The sequence below is a fragment of the Coffea eugenioides genome, unplaced genomic scaffold, assembly GCF_003713205.1.
Source record: "Coffea eugenioides isolate CCC68of unplaced genomic scaffold, Ceug_1.0 ScVebR1_2027;HRSCAF=2980, whole genome shotgun sequence".
Lineage (NCBI taxonomy): Eukaryota > Viridiplantae > Streptophyta > Magnoliopsida > Gentianales > Rubiaceae > Coffea > Coffea eugenioides.
In genome coordinates, this window is record NW_020862477.1 from 6,833 (window position 1) to 27,460 (window position 20,628).

The 20,628-nt window shown below is 37.6% G+C and overlaps 3 protein-coding genes across 3 annotated transcripts; all 3 read left to right on the forward strand.

Annotated features, from left to right (window-relative positions):
* The first annotated feature begins 1,666 nt into the window (after positions 1 to 1,666).
* Positions 1,667 to 11,129, forward strand: LOC113756167 (pathogenesis-related homeodomain protein-like). Its single transcript, XM_027299937.1, has 9 exons — positions 1,667 to 2,094; positions 4,939 to 5,835; positions 6,424 to 6,589; positions 6,672 to 6,795; positions 6,906 to 7,018; positions 7,098 to 7,658; positions 8,921 to 9,247; positions 9,859 to 9,948; positions 10,032 to 11,129. Exons 2-9 carry the CDS (start codon positions 4,985 to 4,987, stop codon positions 10,449 to 10,451), a joined length of 2,652 nt encoding a protein of 883 aa, XP_027155738.1. The 5' UTR covers positions 1,667 to 2,094; positions 4,939 to 4,984; the 3' UTR covers positions 10,452 to 11,129.
* A 2,074-nt stretch (positions 11,130 to 13,203) lies between these two features.
* Positions 13,204 to 16,816, forward strand: LOC113756166 (putative cyclin-A3-1). Its single transcript, XM_027299936.1, has 8 exons — positions 13,204 to 13,637; positions 14,434 to 14,666; positions 14,772 to 14,847; positions 14,942 to 15,018; positions 15,128 to 15,161; positions 15,252 to 15,401; positions 16,053 to 16,187; positions 16,357 to 16,816. Exons 1-8 carry the CDS (start codon positions 13,290 to 13,292, stop codon positions 16,459 to 16,461), a joined length of 1,158 nt encoding a protein of 385 aa, XP_027155737.1. The 5' UTR covers positions 13,204 to 13,289; the 3' UTR covers positions 16,462 to 16,816.
* Positions 16,817 to 17,518: 702 nt separating this feature from the next.
* Positions 17,519 to 20,521, forward strand: LOC113756165 (TIP41-like protein). Its single transcript, XM_027299935.1, has 8 exons — positions 17,519 to 17,883; positions 18,152 to 18,337; positions 18,894 to 18,981; positions 19,309 to 19,419; positions 19,504 to 19,563; positions 19,646 to 19,687; positions 19,806 to 19,934; positions 20,048 to 20,521. The coding sequence occupies exons 1-8, from the start codon at positions 17,744 to 17,746 to the stop codon at positions 20,345 to 20,347; spliced, it is 1,056 nt and encodes a 351-aa protein (XP_027155736.1). The 5' UTR covers positions 17,519 to 17,743; the 3' UTR covers positions 20,348 to 20,521.
* The last annotated feature ends 107 nt before the right edge of the window (positions 20,522 to 20,628 follow it).

Consider the following 20,628-nt stretch of genomic DNA (forward strand, 5'->3'; position numbering starts at 1 on the left):
AGAGACGCAAAGAGAAAAAAGAAATTGTGAATTTAATAATTGGGTGGATGCTTCAAAGTCTTATTCCACGACCTTTTCAAGTTGCCGTCTTTAAAAGGAAAAAGAGAAAATGAGAACGCTAGCTAGTTGACCCCTTGGTCATTGCCTTGCTGTACTTTTTGCTTGTTGAATCGAGGCATCTTCTTAGTCTATGGTTGGTGAAAGGAGAAAATAAGGGTAAGTTGGTTGTGCTCACCGCCCGCCCGCCTCTAAGAGTGCAATTTCTCTCTCTCTCTCCCTCGAGCATTTTCAAGGTCTCTGGTAATTGGTAATGGTAGTTGTTTTGGTTTTGCGGAGTGGAAGACTTCCGGTTCTACTTTCTTTTGAGTGTGGGATTGAAGTTGCTCTTATTCTTGGAGTGGTTGCGGCACATAGCTATTGGGCTTGAGAGAACTGCCTAATCAATTGATGAATCATTTTTTGAAGTGGTGGATCGATTTACGGTGGGCACGGCCCCCCGTTGGCCACCAAATAATCCTAGAATTCCTTTGGAAAAATTGGTAATTTCTATAAGAAATGTGGTCCAACTTGTTTAAAAAATGTTACATGTTGCCCTATCCTTATCAAACAATAGAATATAAATAAAGTAAATGGTTTTAATTTTCTTTATCACTAATCCAAACTAATATAGAGTGAACGATAACTTTTGAGGGGAAAAAAATAAGACGGTTAAATAGTTATCCTCGTGAATATATATTGTTTAATGATGTAATCTTCTCACTAGTATCTTCATGGCCCTTTCATTAATTATATTGCATATTTAGTTAGTGGACATTAATTATACATCTATTATGTTATCATTTCCACACACACACTACTTACCTGGAATTTAGGGTAAATTCTCTATTATTATTAGTTATTAGCGTATTGAGTTCCATTTATTATCTCAAAATTAAATTTAAATAGAAATAATTAAATACATCAGTATTTGGAATTTTTCAAAGTTCTCACATATATGCTTAATAACTTTGCTTTTACTATTTTTTTGGCTCCCATCCTTATAAAAGCTGACCTTGTGACTAAAATTACTGCTAAATTTTGAACTTTTAAATTGTATAATTGAAATTGTATAATTGAAATTATATGATTATATTAATTTTTATATCGTGTGAAACATACAAAATAATGTTTGAAAATTTCCTTGGAGCATAAAAGACCTTACCGTAATAAGTTAGAAAGGGCCCTGTACAACGTGTTAGTAGCATGGACAGTGAATATACCTTAATCATTGGCACATACAGATCGAGATTTCCCACTTGGCAGGCCCAAACATTCTAAAAGTGTAAAAAGAATAAACAAAAAAATTTGATGCCCATAATTGTTAAGCCCACTTGTACGACGTGTTTGCTGGATTTAGAGTGGGGTTAAGAGCCCAACAGGGTACGAAGCAATGAAGGTGGGATGTTAATTCCACATGAGAGCCCATAACTCAATTGCAGGCCCGTTGTTGAATAGTGTTTTGCAGGTTCTACGAGACCCAAATATAGAGTGCAAGAACATGCGAGGCCCAAAAGGAACTTGCTTCTGGAAGTATCAGAAAACAATGACATCAGGACAGGGCTGTGGAGCGAGGACCTCTCCCATCCAAAGATTCAGCAAAACCGGCTTTGCCAATACAAACCCGGAATCTCGCAAAATAGCGGCGAAATCAAGGAATTTCACACTCTCTTTGAGCTGTATTGCTGAACATGCTGGTGCTTTGCTAAATTCACTTGGCCCTGCCACCACTAGACTCTCTCTCTCTCTCTCTCTCTCTCCGGGGGGAACGTAGATGCCCACCTGGCGCAGAGGGCGACAATAAGCTGACCGCTCTTCTTTTCATCTTTTTTAACTACTACTGCAATATATCGGCGGTGACGAGAGAATGCCTCCGAAACCGCCAATCCCCAACAGCTTTTCTTTTTCTTGCTGCTGTCCATCACGTTAACTACTAAATCATCTTCTCTCTCCGACGCTTCCTCAAGAAAACCCTAGACTTCTCCTACACTTGATCTGACTCCACTGATTCTCTCGCTTCTTCCTCTTCCTTTTCTCTTTCGCCGTCTTTTGCTTCAGGTATACCTCATTCTCCCTCCCCTCGCAGAATGTATTGTAAGTACAGTTCTCAGAATGTGTAGATTGGAAATTTCAGCTCATATCCTGATAAATTTGCTGTTTTAGAACCTGAAAAAAAAACGAAGAAAAGAGTTTACGATATCTGTTTTTTCCTTTCTTCGTCGCCGACTTTGTTTGTTTGTTTGTTTTTTTTTATTTATAGTTTTGGAGTTAGAAGAAATTACTAGTTGAATACTTTACGTTGTTGCCCGGGTTTAGAGTTTTAGAATAATTTTTTATAGCAATGCTGCGCATGGATGTATCAGATATGCTAAAATTCGTTGTTATTCAAGTTCTTTGGTTTTCAATTCTAGAATCTTTCTGTCATTTGTTGGGTTGGCAAGTCTTTTTCTTTTCCCTTTTGGGACGGAAGTATAGTTGAAATTTGAGAACTTCTCAAGGACTTGGACGCTGTTGTAATTGGTTTGATGATGAAATGAGAAGGGACTGCAATATATAGGGTAAGAAAAGGATGTTCAGATCAAATTTTCAGGCCCTGACTGACATTATATGGTAAAGAAGCTTGTTTCCGGTTGCCCAGGCTCCAGGAATAAAACTCTAGTTTGCAGCCAAAGTAAAAAAGAAAAAAACTTGGTACCAGCATGAAAGTAATTCAACACATCGACGTCATAGAAATGGAGGTAATAGTCAATTGTGTCTGCTTCAGCAAAATAATACTACTAGTTAAAATGTGGATGGTAGATGATCTTTACTTTTGAGATCTGTTTGTCTTTCAAAATTGGTAATGTTCTGCGACTGTTTTTGTTATATCTTGGGCCGAAAAGATCAACTCCAAAACAAGAGGATAACGCGTCAATTTGGATGTCACTGGCATTTCAAGCTAATAAGCCTCTTGAGAGGTTTGCCTTGAACTTGTGTCACAACTGCAGTGCAGTTCTATAAGTCACTCCCAAGCTGCTTGGAAAGGAGACTGTAAATCATCTCGGAGTTTCAGTTTCTATTCTGTCAGAGTTCTCTTGGTTTATAATTTCCTAACCATTTGAAACACTTTATATTGAATATTGGATGCTCACTTGATATTGTAAATCAACCTCAGTATTGGTCTGCATGTAAGATATACCATGATATCTTCTAAGACGTTTAATTCTGAGTATTTGAGCTTTCAAAACTCAGAGCAGTAGATAACACTTTTGTTTGGGCAAATTGTATCCAGTGTGCTTTGTCTGGTATAGGTCCTAAGGTCATGCCTCTACACTGGTAAAGAGAGATGGTTGTTTCAATAAAATTGAAAGAAGAACCTGTATTTACGCAATTCAGTCTGAAAATGCAAATGCGATGAAAAATCTGCTTGAAATGTTTGGAGCGGATCTACCTATGTATACTGGAAATATCATCTCACTTCTTTGCTAAGGTAACCTGGCAAGGAGCGAAAAGGCCCATCGCACTACAGCGCTTTCTTAGTAAACGGTGGGAAAGCTTCTATCTAATCCAGTTAATAGCGAGCTAATGACATAGATTAGACGTAGATTACTTGACTCTTTCCCATTGATAGTGTCATGTTTCCATTTTTGCTTTCTCCCAAAATTGGTATCATTACCCTAAATGGAAAAGAAAATGCTCTTTCCAAGATATACCCTTCTACAGTAATTGAAATCTTCTTGATGTGATCCCACAGTCTAATCTTACTTCATGGTGGAATGATACTAGGATTGGTGTTAGTAACACCTCCAAGAGAGTGTGCTTCATGCATTACGCATCATCACATAGCCCTAATTGCTGTGCACAATAGTCATTTCATGGGCATTCAGGCGGGGATAAAGTTTTCAATTAGGGCACTATCACCGAAAATCTTAATTTCTTCCATGGGAAGTTGGAATCATTTTGGGATAGAGGGATTGGTAACATAAGGCTATGGGCTTTGAATGATAGATATCTTTTTCTTTACCTTGTACATGGATGATTATCCGTCCATGCACTCTGATCTCCTTGAAGTTCTTACCAATTCGTGTCCATCTAGGACTGCTGTAGTTCCCTTCCTAAAGCTTTTGTAATCTAGTGTGCAAACCTGAGAATCTAAGATCCTTTGAATCTTGATTTCTGTTGATAACAAAGAAAACAAAATACTGTTTGTTGTTGTGAAACAAAATGGACTGTTATTCCAACTTAGAGAGTGCATTTGATAAAACTAAAATCTGAAATCTGAATTTGTTAAGTTGTTGAATTCTAAATACTGAAATCCTAATATATGAGTGCATTCTGCATTAAGTGATAAGTGAATAGCTTATCACTTTTTTTTGGAGTAAGTTTTGCCTACACAATTCATATCCACTTAATTAATTAAGATGTTCTATCGTTGGTTATCAAACACGTTTACATGTTAAGATATGAATCCATTAAGTTTAAGTACTGACTTGATCAAACAGGGCCTTAGCCATGTCGATTCTGGAGTCATACATTGTCTTGAATTATTTGCCTTTTCAGTCATTTTCCTTTCTGACAAACTGCACAGATAATGACTGAATGAATAATAATCGTCAGTTATTGGGTCAAATTTAACTACTGAATTTTCCTGTCATGTTACTTTTAGGTGTATGGAGCTCATTGCTGTATGACAAACAGGTTTTGTTTGGATAATTTATTATTTGCACAAATTTATTTGCTTGCATCATAGACACATCTTTCAACCACCTTTTTATCTAATGTACATGATGTTAAAAAAGTGCTACAGTATTTTTGGCAAAAAATTATCCGAAATAATCTCTTATCCAAACACATCTATCGTCTTTGTGCACTTATTATTGGAATCCTTGAGAAGCAAAGAGTGATTACTTACCTACATCTCAGGACAATATTTGCAACTTTTTATTCCTCTATTTCAACCTATGAGATCATGAATATGGATGTAGTACGAGAAAGCAGCTTGTCTGAGAGCCACTTAAGCCCGGAGCAACGTGCATTGGAACTTGGTAATGGATTTGTTTCTGGAAATCGATGCACTGAGTCGGTGGTTCAAAAATGTGAGATGGTCAAAGATGCACATATAGGTCCAGAAGAAACAGGCATCAGAAAATCAAATGCTAATAGTGTGGAAATTTTGAAAACAGTAGATGGTTTAACCAACAATTCAGATTTCGAGTCCTTCAGATTGCATAACATTCAGTATTTGCCTGAAAGTGCCAATGCTGAGCCATTGGAGCAGAAGCAAGTTGTAGGGGATGACAATGTTGATAACAGACTGACAGAAACAGAGATAGCAGCACCTGACCTTACTGGTCTCGAGGAATACATACAGATTTCAGTATCCCCATGTGAAAATGTGGCAGTGGTTCCTGCTTTTGCCAGTCTTGGATCAGAACCTCAGGATGCATCCATGCATGTTGATCCTCAGCAAACAGAATCAACACAAAAAGGTGCAGTAAATGCTGGTGGAGAGTCAGTTCTTGATAAAAGAACTCCTTTCGAATCCAGGAAGAGGAAATCTACTTCGACCATTCCGGTTACTGCTAGAGTTCTTCGCTCAAGGTCACAAGAGAAATCTAAAGAGTCTGAGAAAAAAGATGTGGTGGAAGATGCTGCTACTGAAGCATACAGACGAAAAAGGAGAAAGAAGAAGCAGAGAAGAAACATCCCTGTAAACGAATTTTCAAGAATAAGGGCCCATCTAAGATATTTACTCCACCGAATAAAATATGAGCAGAACTTAATTGATGCTTACTCCGGTGAAGGCTGGAAAGGACAAAGGTTTGTATGCACAGATGAAGTGATGTATGCATTGTATCATTCTTCAATATTTTGTGCTTTGTAGTTTGGGTGTACAAGATGCTGTTGTTGAATTATTTCAACAAAATATATCATGGTATTCAATTGTTCCCAGCTAACATAGATGTTCTTCGTCTTACGGATTATGGCTGTTTAAAGGAATTATGTGGTTAATGATTTCTATGCACTGAACCTATTTTTAATGTTGCAAAACAATGGCTTTAGATGTTTTGGATACTTGAAATATCTCTTTGGTCATTCTGATTTGTGGAATAAGCAGGACAAGTATAGTATCACTGCTTTTAAGTTGCTGCATGGTGCTGCTGTTGGATTTTATTGTTGTGTTGCTTTCCAGTATACGTGAAGACCTGTCTTCTTGTATAGTTTATGGTTCTAGTGTGCTTAACAATTGCATTCTTGTATAGTTTGTGGTTGGTCGAGCTAGACTTCCTTATTTTTTCTATGAAGTTTTGAACAATGTCTTAATAGAAAATTGCATAACTGGTAATTGTTGATCTGATAATTGGCATGTTTTAACATCAAATTTCATGACATTGGTATGTTTTGCAGCCTAGAAAAGATAAAGCCTGAGAAGGAGCTTCAACGGGCAAAATCTCAGATTTTCCGCTACAAGTTGAAAATAAGGGATTTATTTCGACAGATTGACTTGTTACTTGCAGAGGGAAAGCTTCCAGAAACTTTATTTGATTCTGATGGACAAATTGACAGTGAAGATGTAGGAGATGTTTATTGACTATGAGCTGTTGGTCTTTATACTTGATAAGGAAATAGTAAGATTGCTTCTCTTTTTGATGCAGATATTTTGTGCGAAGTGTGGCTCAAAGGATTTGACACTGGATAATGATATTATTCTTTGTGATGGAGCTTGTGAACGCGGATTCCACCAATTTTGTTTGGAACCACCTCTGTTGAAAGAAGATAGTAATTTCCAAACCACTTAATCCATGGTACTTGTCATACTTATTCATCTAATTAGTGTAGTATCTCATGTAGCTTTTCTTTCTTTTTCCTCCGTTTATGGTGGTATACAGTTCCCCCTGATGAAGAAGGTTGGCTTTGTCCTGGATGTGATTGCAAAGTTGACTGCATTGAATTGCTTAGTGATTTTCAGGGATCAAATCTTTCTGTCCTTGATAAATGGGAGGTATGCTTATTTTCTTTGGAGATACTGTTTGGATCTTTGTCATTAGTTGCTCATGAATGGCTCTTTGACTCATATGCAGAAGGTGTTTCCTGAGGAGGCTGCAGCAGCAGCATCTGGAATGAAGATGGATGATTATTCTGGACTTCCATCAGATGATTCAGATGATGATGACTATGACCCTGATAAACCGGAAGTAGATAATATGGTTTTGGGAGAGGAATCAAGTTCTGATGAATCTGATTACTTTTCTGCCTCGGAGGAACCAGTGAGTGCTGTTAAAGCTGAACAGATTTTGGGGCTTCCTTCTGATGATTCAGAAGATGATGATTTTGACCCCAGTGCCGCAGACCATGGTGAGCTTGCTAAGCAGGAAAGTTCAAGTTCTGATTTTTCATCAGACTCGGAGGATTTTGGTGCCATGTTTCATGAGAAAGAACTGCTAGGTGAAGAAGCAGGCCATGTATCTTCTGTATCAACTCAGAGCAACCTAGCTGTGGGTTCTATCGGTCAAATCTTTAAAGTAGGTAGAGATAAGAGACATTCTTTGAGTGATGAACTATCCTTCCTTTTGGAGTCTAATGATGCACCTGTATCTGGGAAAAGACACGTAGAAAGATTGGACTACAAGAAGCTGCATGAAGTAAGCTGTTATATTTCTTTTTCAGAGTCTCGCTATATATGTCTGTACACGTGCATCAATTGGTTGCCGTCATTGAGATGTCCACCATACCTTAAGTCATTCATGAAGCAAAGCACAATTGACATCTAAATTGTAATGCTTTTCCTCCCCCCTCCCGTACCCAACCCCTCATTTGTTTAACAGTTTGATGGTGGAAATATATCATAGCCTAGTATTCTATATAATGTTTTAACTCTTAACAATGTTTTTGTGTAGTAAAATGGCCATGATGCAATGTAGATATGTATATACTAGGCCTTTGTTTGCCGTGATGCTTCTATTATGCGATCATCAACATTTGTTGTATTTCTGATATTTATTCATCCACCTTTTCTACTATTGGTTATTTTGCTTGTGCTTGTAAAATTTGAAAGCTTGAGGGGGGTAAATTGCAATTAACCTACGCCATCTTTGCATGACCATTACCTGATATTTTCATTTTTAAAATTTAGCAAATGCTTCTGAGAGCATTGAGGCCATTCAGTCCAGATGTATGACCTTCTTGGCTCAAGTTTATCGTCAAGTTCATTTTTTTCTGTGTCCTTTTGATGCCTCCTTGTATTTGGTCTACTGTGCTACAATTTCCTTTTTTGCTTTGATTGTGTTTAAACAAAATCGGAAGCATAAAGAGACTGTTGCTGATGCGAAAAGAATGGCTACCGGAAAAAAAAAAAGAAGGACCAGACCAAGTGAGTTATTGGCGTAATTCATAGTTAACTTAGCAGCGGAAATGAAGCAGGGGTGTTAGTTCATGGGCAGTCACTGATTTTGAATTGTTGGAGCCCTCATAAATTCTAAATTTAATTGTTTTTGTGGCTTACATTCCTTGGCAGCCTTATTTAACTCATATTTCCTTGATCTGTGTCTTCTATCCGTAATATGAATTTTCACATGTTATATGATTTTGTAACATAAATAAGTTAATCCATACGGAATCTGGAAATGCATGGAAAAGCTGATTTTTTCTTTCTTTCTATCTTTTGATGATTACTTTGACCAGACATTAAACCTGTTAATTTTTTCCCAATTGCTCTGACAAAATATGAGAACTACCTAACTTGAAACTGAGTTGTGACTTAATTTACTCTCGTCACATTGCATTTTTGTTCGTCACTATTTCTTCAAGTCTTTAAATCCTTGCCTCTGATCTCTAGTTTTTTCTTGATGTTTTTATCCTGTTCTCTGTGGTTGACTTATTTGCCTTACATGCCTGACCTTCAAAGGAAACATATGGTGATACTTCTTCTGACTCAAGTGATGAAGATTACGGGGAAACTGTTGGCCCAAGGAGAAGGAAGAAAAGCACTGGGAAAGCTATTCTAGTGCCAAGCAATGAACCTGAAACAATACATAAGGGGGCAGATATTAAAGATGAAAATTGCTACCAAAAAGACTTTGAAATGACACCTGTGGAGAAGATCAATAAAAAGTTTGAAATTGAGGGTTCAAACAATATGTCTGTTGACTCACCAAGAATTTCTACTGAAGGTGGTTCAAGTGGCAAGAGGACAGGCAGACCTTACCAAAGACTTGGGGATGGTATAGTTCAGGTACTAATGCTGCTTTGTTCCTGTTGAATCATCAGCTAATTGAAAGTATAAGCAATTAGAGCCTTAACCATTCTATGTAATTATGAAATGTAATTTGCCTGCTTGTGGAAATAGGTCCACTGATGAAGGTTTTTTGATGCCTAATCTGTTCAACTACAAGGACAATTTGTATTATGCTTCTTTCTCTAACTTTTTTAGTGGACACTTTAAATGGAAACCATTATTCATATCGGCAATCAGACATGGACTAGGGTTGCAACCTTGTAGATATTTGCCTAGTTTCTTAAAGTATAGAACTATGTATGTTGAATAGTCAGTTTTTTGTAAAGAATTCTGGGAATTTGTTGTGCGCTGAAAAGCAAATTTGTAGCCATGATCTGGGAGACTATAGTTGATTATGTGAACTGTCTGCAAACTTTGTAGTGTAAGCTTAAGAAAAAAGCATAGGAGGATCAAATAATCTACTGAAAAAGCTGAGCCAAATATTTAACAGTTAAATTGGCAAAAGGTAGCTAAAGAAGATGACACCTGTCCTCATAAAAAAAAGGAAAAACTGACATCCTTTCCTTCAACTCATTTTTCTAACAAAGTTGGTCACCATGTTCCTGCAGAGACTTCTTGAATCTTTTAGGGAGAATCAGTACCCAAAGCACGGTGTGAAAGAAAGCTTAGCCAAAGAATTGGGCCTCAGGATCCAGCAGGTTTGTTCATTTTCTTTCTTGCGTTATGGACTGTTTATAAACTTTTCTCTGGGTCTGAGTTCTTTCTACCTTTTGTCATGCAGGTTAGTAAATGGTTTGAAAATGCTCGTTGGAGTTGTCGTCATTCATCTCGCATGGACTCAAAAACGACAGGAACCACTTCGATAAATGGCACCTCTTTACCTGAAATAAATGAAAAGGTACCTAAGCATGGTGAACAATCTAACTTGGAAAGTGCTACTTGCGATGAGGAGGGAAAGATGGCTCTTCCCCAAACCAATCCTTGTGTTGAAGGGCAGCACATTGCAGGTACAGGAGAGGGGAATTCAGCAATTGACTTCAGCCCAGATTCCATTAATGGAAGGTGTACCCAGGTAGACGATCAAAAGCCTGATCAGTTATCCAGTGCTGAGGAGACATCCAAGCAGGTCTCAAATGTTAATGCATCAAAATCTCAGTCTGTTCGTAGAAGTGGCAGGTTACAGGCAAGAAGTGGTAACTAAGTTGTGCAAGTTACTTGGATTTGATTCTCATGGAGGAACTGGTATCGGCACTGAAAAGCAGCATCATTTGGGAACTATGGAATATGGCAGAAAGAGCATTCCATTGATTAGCAATCGGCTTTGCTGTTATTGTAGAGCCAACTGCCAATCTTCCAGCTATGCATGAGTGAGTTGGAACTTCAGCTCATAATTGGAGCTTTGTAACGGTTGTTCTGTTGAGTTTAAGAGATTGCTGAGGTGGTTGTGGGTTTTTGCCCACTCGAGTATTGTGTTTATATGTACTGTTTGAGCATCAGCCATTGGATCAGTGGCTTAGGTGGCTGGGGACACATTGGCTCGGCAAGGGTTACTGAAGTTGATTAAACCTGTCAACCATTCCGCCGGGTTCTGCAACACTAACCGTGAGTTTGGATGAGGCGGAAGGTTCTTTGTTGTTTCCAGTCATTGCAGGGACTTTAACCAAGTTGCAGTGCCTCAGAGCAACCCACGGACAGAGGCTCAAACGTGATGGTCATCGTTGCTGAAGTTTTGTTTAGAATGTATGTTCTTTTTCGTAGGTCCCACAAAAAGGAAAAAAAAAAGAATATTTATCAATCATATACCTTATCCAAAATTCATATGTAATGATCATTAAATATTAAATTTGGGTTTATGGCATCAAAAGGTTATGCTTTCATATAGATTAAAAGATGCGTCGGATTGACATGTATGCTGGAAGCAGATGTCTGTGTGTTTGGCAACTGATGGTAAGATTAGACACTACTATTATTACAAGTTGAATATACAATGAAAGTGGGAAGAGCCAATCCATATATTATCAATCCAATGGCTTCTGTAAATTCCAGCTTTGAAGAGATAATTTAGTAAAGCATGTGTTACTAAATTATCTCTTCGGCGAAAAGAGTGCACGAATTTGGAGTGCCAGACGACAAAAATAAAATGCGGCAGTTCTCCCGAGTTAAAGTTAGATGTTAGTATTCCTTTACGGGTCACAATGTGGCAAGGGTTTAATTCCACGAAGCTCAAGCTCCCACAACTAGCCAAAACTGAAGTCCATAACCACATAACCTTCCAAATCTAAAACTGTATCTGTGCTAAACTTGATTCTGTTTAACGTCCAAGTCAGACCCCCGTTTGGATTGCTATTTTCTGAAATTTCATAATAAAATGTATTGTAATGATGTGCATTTGATAAAACTAAAGTTTAAAACTGAAATTTGAACCTATTAAATTATTAAATTGTCAAGTATTAAATTTAATATATTTGAGTGTATATTACATTCAGTGATTTATGAATAGCTTACCACATTTTTTGGAACAAATTTTACCTAGAAAATTTTGCGCTCTACTCAATTAATTCAGATGTTTAATTTTTTATTATCAAACGGTTCTAAACATATCAAGATCTGAATTTGTTAAGTTTAAATGTTGAATCGAGTTATTAAACAAAGTCTAAGGTTGTGTTTGGATTGCATTTTCCATGATTTTTCATGGAAAAATTACTGTAGTGATTTGATGTATGCGAGGAAAAAATATAATAGAGAAATATGATCACGGAAAACGACGTAGTTTTTCGATGGAAAACCGCAATCCAAACAAGGCTTAAGTATGCACGATAAAAAAGTGATTGAAAAATATTTCCGTAAAAATTTTTTGTGAACAAATGGCTTTCCAAACAAGGTGATTGGAAAATGTGTTTTTTAATTTTTTTAAAACTTGACTCAATCATTATAGACTAAAAAAGTAATAAGAAATTAGAACCCAAGTTTGGGTTTGATAAATTCCGGCTCTGTTTGGATTCAGACTTTTTTGAAAAATAATTTTTTCATCTACAATGCTACAGTAATACACAAAAAAAAAAAAAAAACTCCAAAAACTCCATATCCATACAATATATCAAAAACAACTCCAAATGTACAAAAAATATACAACTACCCATCACTCTCCCACGATCACCACACCCACGACCCTCTCTCCTCTCTCTCTCCGCCCATCTTTCCTCCTTCTCTCCTCCTCCTCCTTTTTTCCTCCTCCTCTCTCTCCTTCTCCTTCCTCCTTTCTTTTTTCCCTTTCCCCACCCCCCAATTTCCTTCCCCTCAACTGACCGCAACCTTCCTAGGTACGATCAAATCTGATCGCGACCAGAAGCCGCGACCAAGACGATCGTGGTGGCTAAAGTCGCAGCCACCACCCGTGAGCAGGAGAGGGGGGGAAGGAGGGGGAGGAGAAGGGAGAAGGGAGAAGGGAGAGGAAAGGAGGAGGATGAGGAGGAGGTGGGGGAGGAAATAGAGGGGAGGAGGAGAGGAAGAGAAAGCAGAGAGGGGGAGGAAAAATGAGGGAATAGTGGTGGGTCATGTAAAATTTTTAAAAAAATATCCCAAAAAAATTGTAAATTATAAAAATACTGAAAAATATCTCTAAAAACAATCTAAAAAACATCTATAGTAAAAGTTTTTCATATACACAGCTACAGTAAAGTTTTTGAAAAATAACTCTAAAAACAGCTAATCCAAAGCCAGGTTCATGCTTGGTTTTGGCCTGCGCCGAAACTATAGACCGAATGGAATGAAGTTCCAATCCAAGAGCCAAAAAAAGAACAAAAGGGCGAATTGAAAACTGCCATGAATATGATCCCATCACTTGCGCGCTAATTTCATTTTTGAACACAACAAAATTACCCTATGCCCACCCGCCTACTCGAACGCACAATCTCCTTCGGTCTCACTTCCCATCTTCATCCAAAAAAGAAAACCTCGACAGAGACAGTTAGATCCTCAAAACCACATTCGAAGTTGGAGACTCTTTTCACACATTCACGTACTCAACAACAAATCATAAATGGGCGAGCAAGAGAACTGCCTGGGGAGCACTACCGCACGGCCATCAAAGAAACGGCCCATGATGACGGCTGCTACCACTACTACTACCAGTATTGAGTCTCTGCAAGGACGGCAACAACTTTCAGTAACCGCCAAGAAGAGGGTCGTCTTGGGTGAGCTCACCAACATCCCCAAGATTGTCGAGTTGAGCAGTATTCCAAAGCCTGTCCACCCGAAACCAAAATCCAGTACCAGTAGAGAAAAAGAGGAGGTAGTGAAATCAGATGCTGATGTTGATCGTTGCCCTGATGATTCCCGCAAATATGCCGATGCCCCTCTCATTTATCAGCATCTTCGCTCACTGGAGGTAACTTAAAATTTTCCATCAATTTTGTTCTCTCCTCAATTAAACTGTGCTGTTAAGTCATTGTTTTTTATTCCCTATAAGGCCGAACCAAAAGTTGGTACTGTTTGGAAATGAAATAATCGGACATCTTAGTTTCCAATTCTTAGTGTTTCTCATATTGGATTTCAAAAATATGTTGCAGGGCGATTTTATGTGAAATCGTTGATTCCCCTTCAAATGTAATTCCTAGGTACTTGTATCTTTTGTGGGTGCATGAAATTTGGGGTTGACGATGTTTAGGAGGTCTTTAATTGCCAATCTTTTGTTTTAGTGCTAAGTGTTTTCTAGTGGTTCTCTTGTTGCAGTATATCAATTAATATTAGTGTACTATTCTTGTACGACAAATTTTACTGAATGTTTTATGAAAACAAAAATTCAATTTGCACCAAGAAGTCGTATTCTGCTTGAAGAATATATTTGGACCACTTATCCTGAAGTTACCTGCTACACCTTTATTTGCCTGCTAAGAAATTGATTTTGATCAACACAAAAAGTATATGTTTAATAAATTGAACACATAACCTTTCTGCAGATAATTGAGATTTTATGTGTATTCTTGTGGGGAGATATTGAGGTGAATAATCTGGATACTGGGTAATTAAAGTGAATGCTTCAACCTGGCTTAATTTTCTGTACCGAAGACATGTTAGTTGGGATATGTATCCTTTCATATACATAGTGAATCATCCTCTCTTAGTATGTTATCATTAGTTCAGATCGATAAAAATCTCATACTAGTCTAGCTCTTATGATATAGGTGGAAGGAAACAGAAGGCCGTTGCACAATTACATGGAGAAGGTTCAGAAAGACATAACACCAACTATGCGAGAAATTCTAGTTGATTGGCTGGTGGAGGTTGTTGATGAATACAAACTTGTCTCTGATACTCTTTATCTGACTGTGAACTACATAGATAGATTCCTATCCTCACATGCTTTGTCGAGGACGAAACTTCAACTCCTTGGTGTATCCAGCATGCTTGTAGCTGCGTATGCTCATCTGAACCTTATTAGTTCCTTCTTCCTCCCACCCCACTGTCTTGGTCAGTCTTTGCCTTTGCCTTGGTTAATCTCTTTTGTCTGCTCTAACTGCAGAAAGTTTGAAGAAATTACTCCGCCACATATTGAAGATTGTTGCTACATAACAGATAATACGTACACCAGAGAAGAGGTTCTTTGTTTCTCTAGCTAATTTTTATGTTTTTCCTTTTTTTCTGGAAAGCCCTACTAAATTTCCATTTGCTGTGTTTGGGTGTCAAATACAGGTTGTAGCTATGGAGAGCAATATACTAATGTTTTTAAATTTCAATACATCTAATCCAACAGCAAAGAGTTTTCTCAGGTCAGCCAATTTTCAAGTGTTTTATTGGTTGCTGTTTTTATCTATCACTTCCAACCCTATATGTGCACAGCATTGATTAACGCATGGCATTTGTGTGGTGGCTTTGCAGAATGTTCACCAAGGCTGCACAAGAAATCTCAACAGTATGCCAATCCCTCTATGCTTTGTAATGTTTCTTCTATTTTGCGCTCCTCAAAATAATAACTGTGATCAAGCTCCCTTGTCTTTTCTAGTTTTCCAACTTGCAATTTGAGTTCTTGGCTTGTTACCTGGCGGAGCTGAGCTTGCTAGATTATATCTGTGTGAGGTTCTTGCCATCAATGATTGCTGCTTCAGCAATTTTTCTTGCTAGATTTACAATGCTACCAAGCATTCATCCCTGGGTAAGATACAATACACATTTATCAGTCATTTGTTCATGCAGGACGTGTTACCTGCAGATTAATCTGTCATTAGTTTTAATTTTTGAACCATGGAGTCAAGCAGTCCAAAAACTTCAAAAGAAAGAATAAATCACAAATTTCTTCTATCTACCTCCCTTTTCCAGATTCACACTGTCAATTGAGGCCTGAATCCTGTATTTGTTGAGAACTACTTTTTCTGCTTAAGCTTGTCAGCAAGTTTTATCATTCTTCACCTGAGAGTTTGCCATTCAATAAATCTGGAAACGACATGTTTGATTTCCAATTGCGAAGTGCACAAATTCTGGAGAAAAAATAAAACCAAATATACCTAAAAATGATTTAAAATGATTACTCCTTGCTTTTCTTAGCTGGCAAGATAACATGAACTTTTTCCTCGGGTACCAACATCTAATCTAATATAGTCATATGCCAAAAGTTACTTCAAATAAAGAGCGCTCAAATGAATAATCGTGCTTGTATTATATGTCTGTTGATGCACACGTGAAATGAGGATTCTAGATGCAAATTTTTTGAGCTTCAACTTAATTAGGAATTGATTGCACTTCCTTCTAGTCTTAACAGTAATCTGTACTATGTTTATGATATGGACTTACTTTTAAGTTGCTGCAGAGTTTGGCATTGCAGAGATATACAGGTTACGAAGCATCTGATTTAAAGGAGTGTATCCTTGCCATTAATGATCTACAGCTTAATAGAAGACCGACCTCTGCACAAGCATTAAGAGAAAAATACATGCAAAACAAGGTATCCTAACTTTGTTTACCATATCAACTTTGTACTTAAAAGTGGCACCACAGTAAAGTACTTTTTTCTCTTTTTCTTCTTTACTTGGACCCAGTTGTGTCATGGGCTCTGTTGCTTAAATTTGTTTAATAACTACTGACTGTTTTAGTACTATTACTCTTGTGAACAGTTCAAACGTGTTGCAGCATTGTGTCCACCCTCAGAGATTCCCAGTCATTATTTTGAGGTGGTGACTGGAAAGCATTCTTCAGAAGCTCAAGAAGCCCCACTTTGAGTGTGCATAAAGATCTTAATTCTGACGGATAACCACCATATGTCTTGATCTGTCTTGGGAAGATTAATCTATAAAGTGGCTCGTGGACGAGTTCATCAAGTGGGTGTCAAGGTTTGATGCTTTGCATCTCCAGAAGACAGATATGGATGCTGACCTGAGAGTTTTATCCTCTGGATTTGATAAAGAGACTACAATAATTTTTTTTCCCCAACCTTGAATAAGAAAATGTAAAGTACGTATGTTATTCTGAAGTCCAATGTTTATGCATCTGCATATAGTAAACCTAAACCATTGCACAATTTTCACTGTTGGTGTTTTGCTTTTTAGAGCATATTTTGCTCCTTGGTTGATTTTGACTTCTTTTCGGCCAGTGTCTAGACTTTCAACCCACATGGAACTTTTTGCTTTTCATCTTATATGTTGGATGTATTTTTCAGCTAAATTTAGACTATAAGCTCCGCTTTACTCTCATTATTTTTTTGTAAATTATTATTTTTCCAAAGCTCAATTTCACTTTGTGGATGAAACAATTTGGAGAGAGAGGAATAGCTATTTTTGTTTTTTTTTTGGGAGGTTCAAGCCGAAAGAAAAGGTGAGAAATGGAGGAATGAATTTCTACTGTGGGCATGGGCAATGAAGAGAAATAAAAGGAAAACCAAACTAAAGGATTGCCAACTTTATTGATGAAATGCGAACTAAAAAATGCTTGTCATATCAAAATGTTCAAAATTATTCTACTTTTTTTTTTATTAATATTTTTTACACTGACAGTGTATATACTATCAACGTTGGATGAATGATAATTATATAAAATTTAAATTTAAGATTCAATTTTTACACACGTATTATGAATCCAACGATGATAATGTATACACCGTCAGTGTAGTGCAGGAAAGATTTACTCTTTTTTTTTGGGTTGAATTCTCAAACAAATTAATATTGTGAGAATCTCGTTAAAAAAGTCATGATAATAAGTCTTTTCTTCTCTATTTTTTGTTCCTTCCAAAATGGGCCTTGAGTATTTAATATACTCATAAAAGATCAAGAAAGAAATTAAGAGGGCATGTACACACACACACACACACACAGAGACACAAACAAGATGCAATGACGATTCTGACCTTTCACAAAAAGCGGTAGCTGGAATCCTCGCCGTTCGGAAACCATCCCTGTGGAAGTAGAAAACCAGCTCCAGTCGCCAGCCCAGCAGAAGGGGGGTTGCAGAATCTGGAACAGGACTGGACATAAATCGTGACGGTGCTTGTTTTGTGAGGTAGGGGGCATGGAGTGGGAGGCAGACCAGAAAGAATTGAAAGAAGCCGGAGCGGAGTTGCTGCCGGACGGGCGGGTTGGACTTCGGATACATGGATGGGAGATCGAGTCTTCCAAAGCTTCCATCCTCAAATCCCTCCAGCGCCAAGAGTAACTACCTCTCTCTATCTCTTCTTCCCCTTCCCCCAACAAAAAATCAGATGCCTCACCCCCCCCCCCCCCCCCCCAAAAGTATTACAACTATTTTGTAAGTATCTGATTGCATTTCCTGTTTTTGGACGAATTTAGACAAACTATCATGTTAGTTCATACTAATTGATGGTCTCCTGCGATGCTGTTGTCAGGCTCTTTTCTACAAGTATTTGATGAAATTTCCTGTTCTGTATTAGTTGCTGATCTTTGCCTTATTCTTATGTAGGTGGGAAGAAAAGCTAGGGACATGCCACTTGCCTGAGATGATTTTCGGACATAGCTCCTTGGTTCTTAAACATTTGGAAAGTGGATTGAGAATCCATTTTAATGCATTTGATGCTCTATTAGGCTGGAAGCAGGAAGCTTTGCCTCCTGTTGAAGTTCCAGCGGCTGCAAAATGGAAATTCAGAAGGTACTTACTCAACTATTCATTCTCTAGTGCTACACTGGCTTTTGAGTTGGTTAGAAAACAAGATGCGATGGTGTTAAATGCAAAATGAGAAAAACGAAAACTTGATTGAAGGCGGACGTTTCCTGTTTCAATTTGTTTTTCTCATCCTTACTTTTGGAGCTACCATAGTAAGCAGAGATGTGGGCACTTAAAGTTTGCCTCAGGACTCAGCTAGCCATTAGTATCAATTGGATAACTTTGGGCTACAGAACTGGAGTTTAGCTTTTTATCTGGATTAAAGAGTTGCCCATAAAACCATAGTCTCAAATTTAGAACCTGGATTCTGGTAGATTTGTTCTGCATCAAAGATACAGTAAATGTCTTAGGGTGAACGAAATCTCAGACTGTGATCACCTGGATTCTAAGCTGCCATAATTTGCTTGCTTTGACAGCATTTCATTATTTACTTCATATGTGTATCCGTAGAATTTTTGGGTTTTTGCATTGCAAGTATGACCTCCTTTACATATTGTTCAATCCTTTCAACTTTTATTCTTCTTCTTTTTTTGTCTTGCAGCAAACCTTCTCAGCAAGTAATTCTAGATTATGATTACACCTTCACAACACCATATTCTGGTAGTGAAACTATTGAAACGAATTCTGAGGTGTGTTTTATCTACTTTATCATCTCTAAGTTAAAATTTATGATCGTTTTACATCGGGTTTCTAGCAAATAAATCTTTAAGGATTGGTTCTTTGCAATGTTATAATGTTCCTCTTGCAAATATTTTTGCTTATTGTGATATCTATGATCCATAGTAATTGATTTTTAAGGTAATGGATACCTCATAGCTGAAGTTTCTTTGATTCCTCCATTGGAGATGTTTTCTTGGATTGCTCCATTTGCCTAAACTGAAGGAGATTGCTTCCATTTTTTTCAATTGCTATATATTGTTACATTGATAAGATATCTGCTCTTATTGACTAATCAGCAAAGAGGAGCGTCAGAGGGAAGCAATGGCAATCTATGTTGGGAAGACTGTGAGGAGCAACTTGATTTGGTTGCATTGGCATCCAAAGAGCCAATTCTATTCTATGATGAAGTAAGTGACTGAATATTTTATTTCTTGACTCTGCCATCCCATGGTGTTTTTGTGGCTCCTTGATTAAGTTGTTTCGAACAACAGGTCATTTTATATGAAGATGAATTAGCTGATAATGGAGTGTCGCTTTTGACAGTAAAAGTGGTAAAACTTGAACCTGTGCCTTTTACTAGCTAGCTTGAACGTGATCAACTTCCTTTACACTCTTTGAATTGTGATTTTGCAGAGAGTCATGCCTAGTAGTTGGTTTCTTCTCTTACGTTTCTGGGTGAGTGATCTTTGTAAAGCAATGAACTTTCCTTCTTGTTTTATTTATGCCTGGGGCAAACTGAGTCTCTATTGAGCATTCATTTCACCTGGGTTTGGACTTGAATTTCTTCTCACAGCTCAGAGTTGATGGAGTGCTTATGAGATTGAGGGACACTCGGATACATTGCATGTTTGGGGAGAGTATGAAACCAAATGTTCTTCGAGAAAGCTGCTGGAGAGAGGCTACATTTAATTCCCTGTCCTCTGTTAGTTTGCTTCCTCTTCCTTTCAAAAATCTTCTACGTTCTTCTTCCTAGTGTTGTGAATTGTTTTATCTTTTTCTTCATCTTTTAAATAGCTTTTTTCTTCTACACTGCAGGGAGCTAATTCATCTGTTCAACTTCCTGAAATTTCTATTGTTGACATCTTGAAGCTACTTGTTAGACTGTCTTTCCTCTTTTTCCTTGTCCCCTCTTCATGCTCTTTTCTCTTTTGCTCTGGCAAACTAGGAGTTCTTTTTGTCAGTCAACGTGATGATTTTATCAATAACTGGTTCGGTAAATTGATTATGAAGGTTAAAAGAGTAGCGTATCTGTATAAGAAAGGAAAGCCCTCCAAGATATTCGTTTTAAGTACACATTTGAAGCTGTCCATTTTCTATATTCATTCTGATATGTGAACTACGGTTTCAGAACCCAAATGGTCTTGCCCACGCTCAATATCTGCTGAATTTATTTGTTTATTCTGTCACTACCTATTTTAATCCTTGAATGGAAAGCTTAAGAGATTTGCTTCTGATGATTCTCTTCCTTGGTGCTGTTTTTCTCGCTAAGCTGGTTGGTTTGATTAATTGTTGCAGAAAGGATACTCGGTTGATTCAGCTGCGTATAGTGATCCTAGCTTGATCAGTCAAAGGCTTCCCATAATCATGCACAAGTGCCAAAAGCTTAAGGTCCCAGA

Excerpts from the sequence above, each read along its gene's own strand:
- LOC113756167 (XM_027299937.1), top strand. The coding sequence starts at position 4,985 with ATGAATATGGATGTAGTACGAGAAAGCAGCTTGTCTGAGAGCCACTTA. Across the intron at positions 9,248-9,858 it reads TTGGGGATGGTATAGTTCAG|AGACTTCTTGAATCTTTTAG; the intron begins GTACTAATGCTG and ends ATGTTCCTGCAG. Across the intron at positions 9,949-10,031 it reads TGGGCCTCAGGATCCAGCAG|GTTAGTAAATGGTTTGAAAA; the intron begins GTTTGTTCATTT and ends TTTGTCATGCAG.
- LOC113756166 (XM_027299936.1), top strand. The coding sequence starts at position 13,290 with ATGGGCGAGCAAGAGAACTGCCTGGGGAGCACTACCGCACGGCCATCA. Across the intron at positions 15,162-15,251 it reads CTGCACAAGAAATCTCAACA|TTTTCCAACTTGCAATTTGA; the intron begins GTATGCCAATCC and ends TGTCTTTTCTAG. Across the intron at positions 16,188-16,356 it reads AAAAATACATGCAAAACAAG|TTCAAACGTGTTGCAGCATT; the intron begins GTATCCTAACTT and ends TCTTGTGAACAG.
- LOC113756165 (XM_027299935.1), top strand. The coding sequence starts at position 17,744 with ATGGAGTGGGAGGCAGACCAGAAAGAATTGAAAGAAGCCGGAGCGGAG. Across the intron at positions 17,884-18,151 it reads AAATCCCTCCAGCGCCAAGA|GTGGGAAGAAAAGCTAGGGA; the intron begins GTAACTACCTCT and ends ATTCTTATGTAG. Across the intron at positions 18,982-19,308 it reads CTATTGAAACGAATTCTGAG|CAAAGAGGAGCGTCAGAGGG; the intron begins GTGTGTTTTATC and ends TTGACTAATCAG.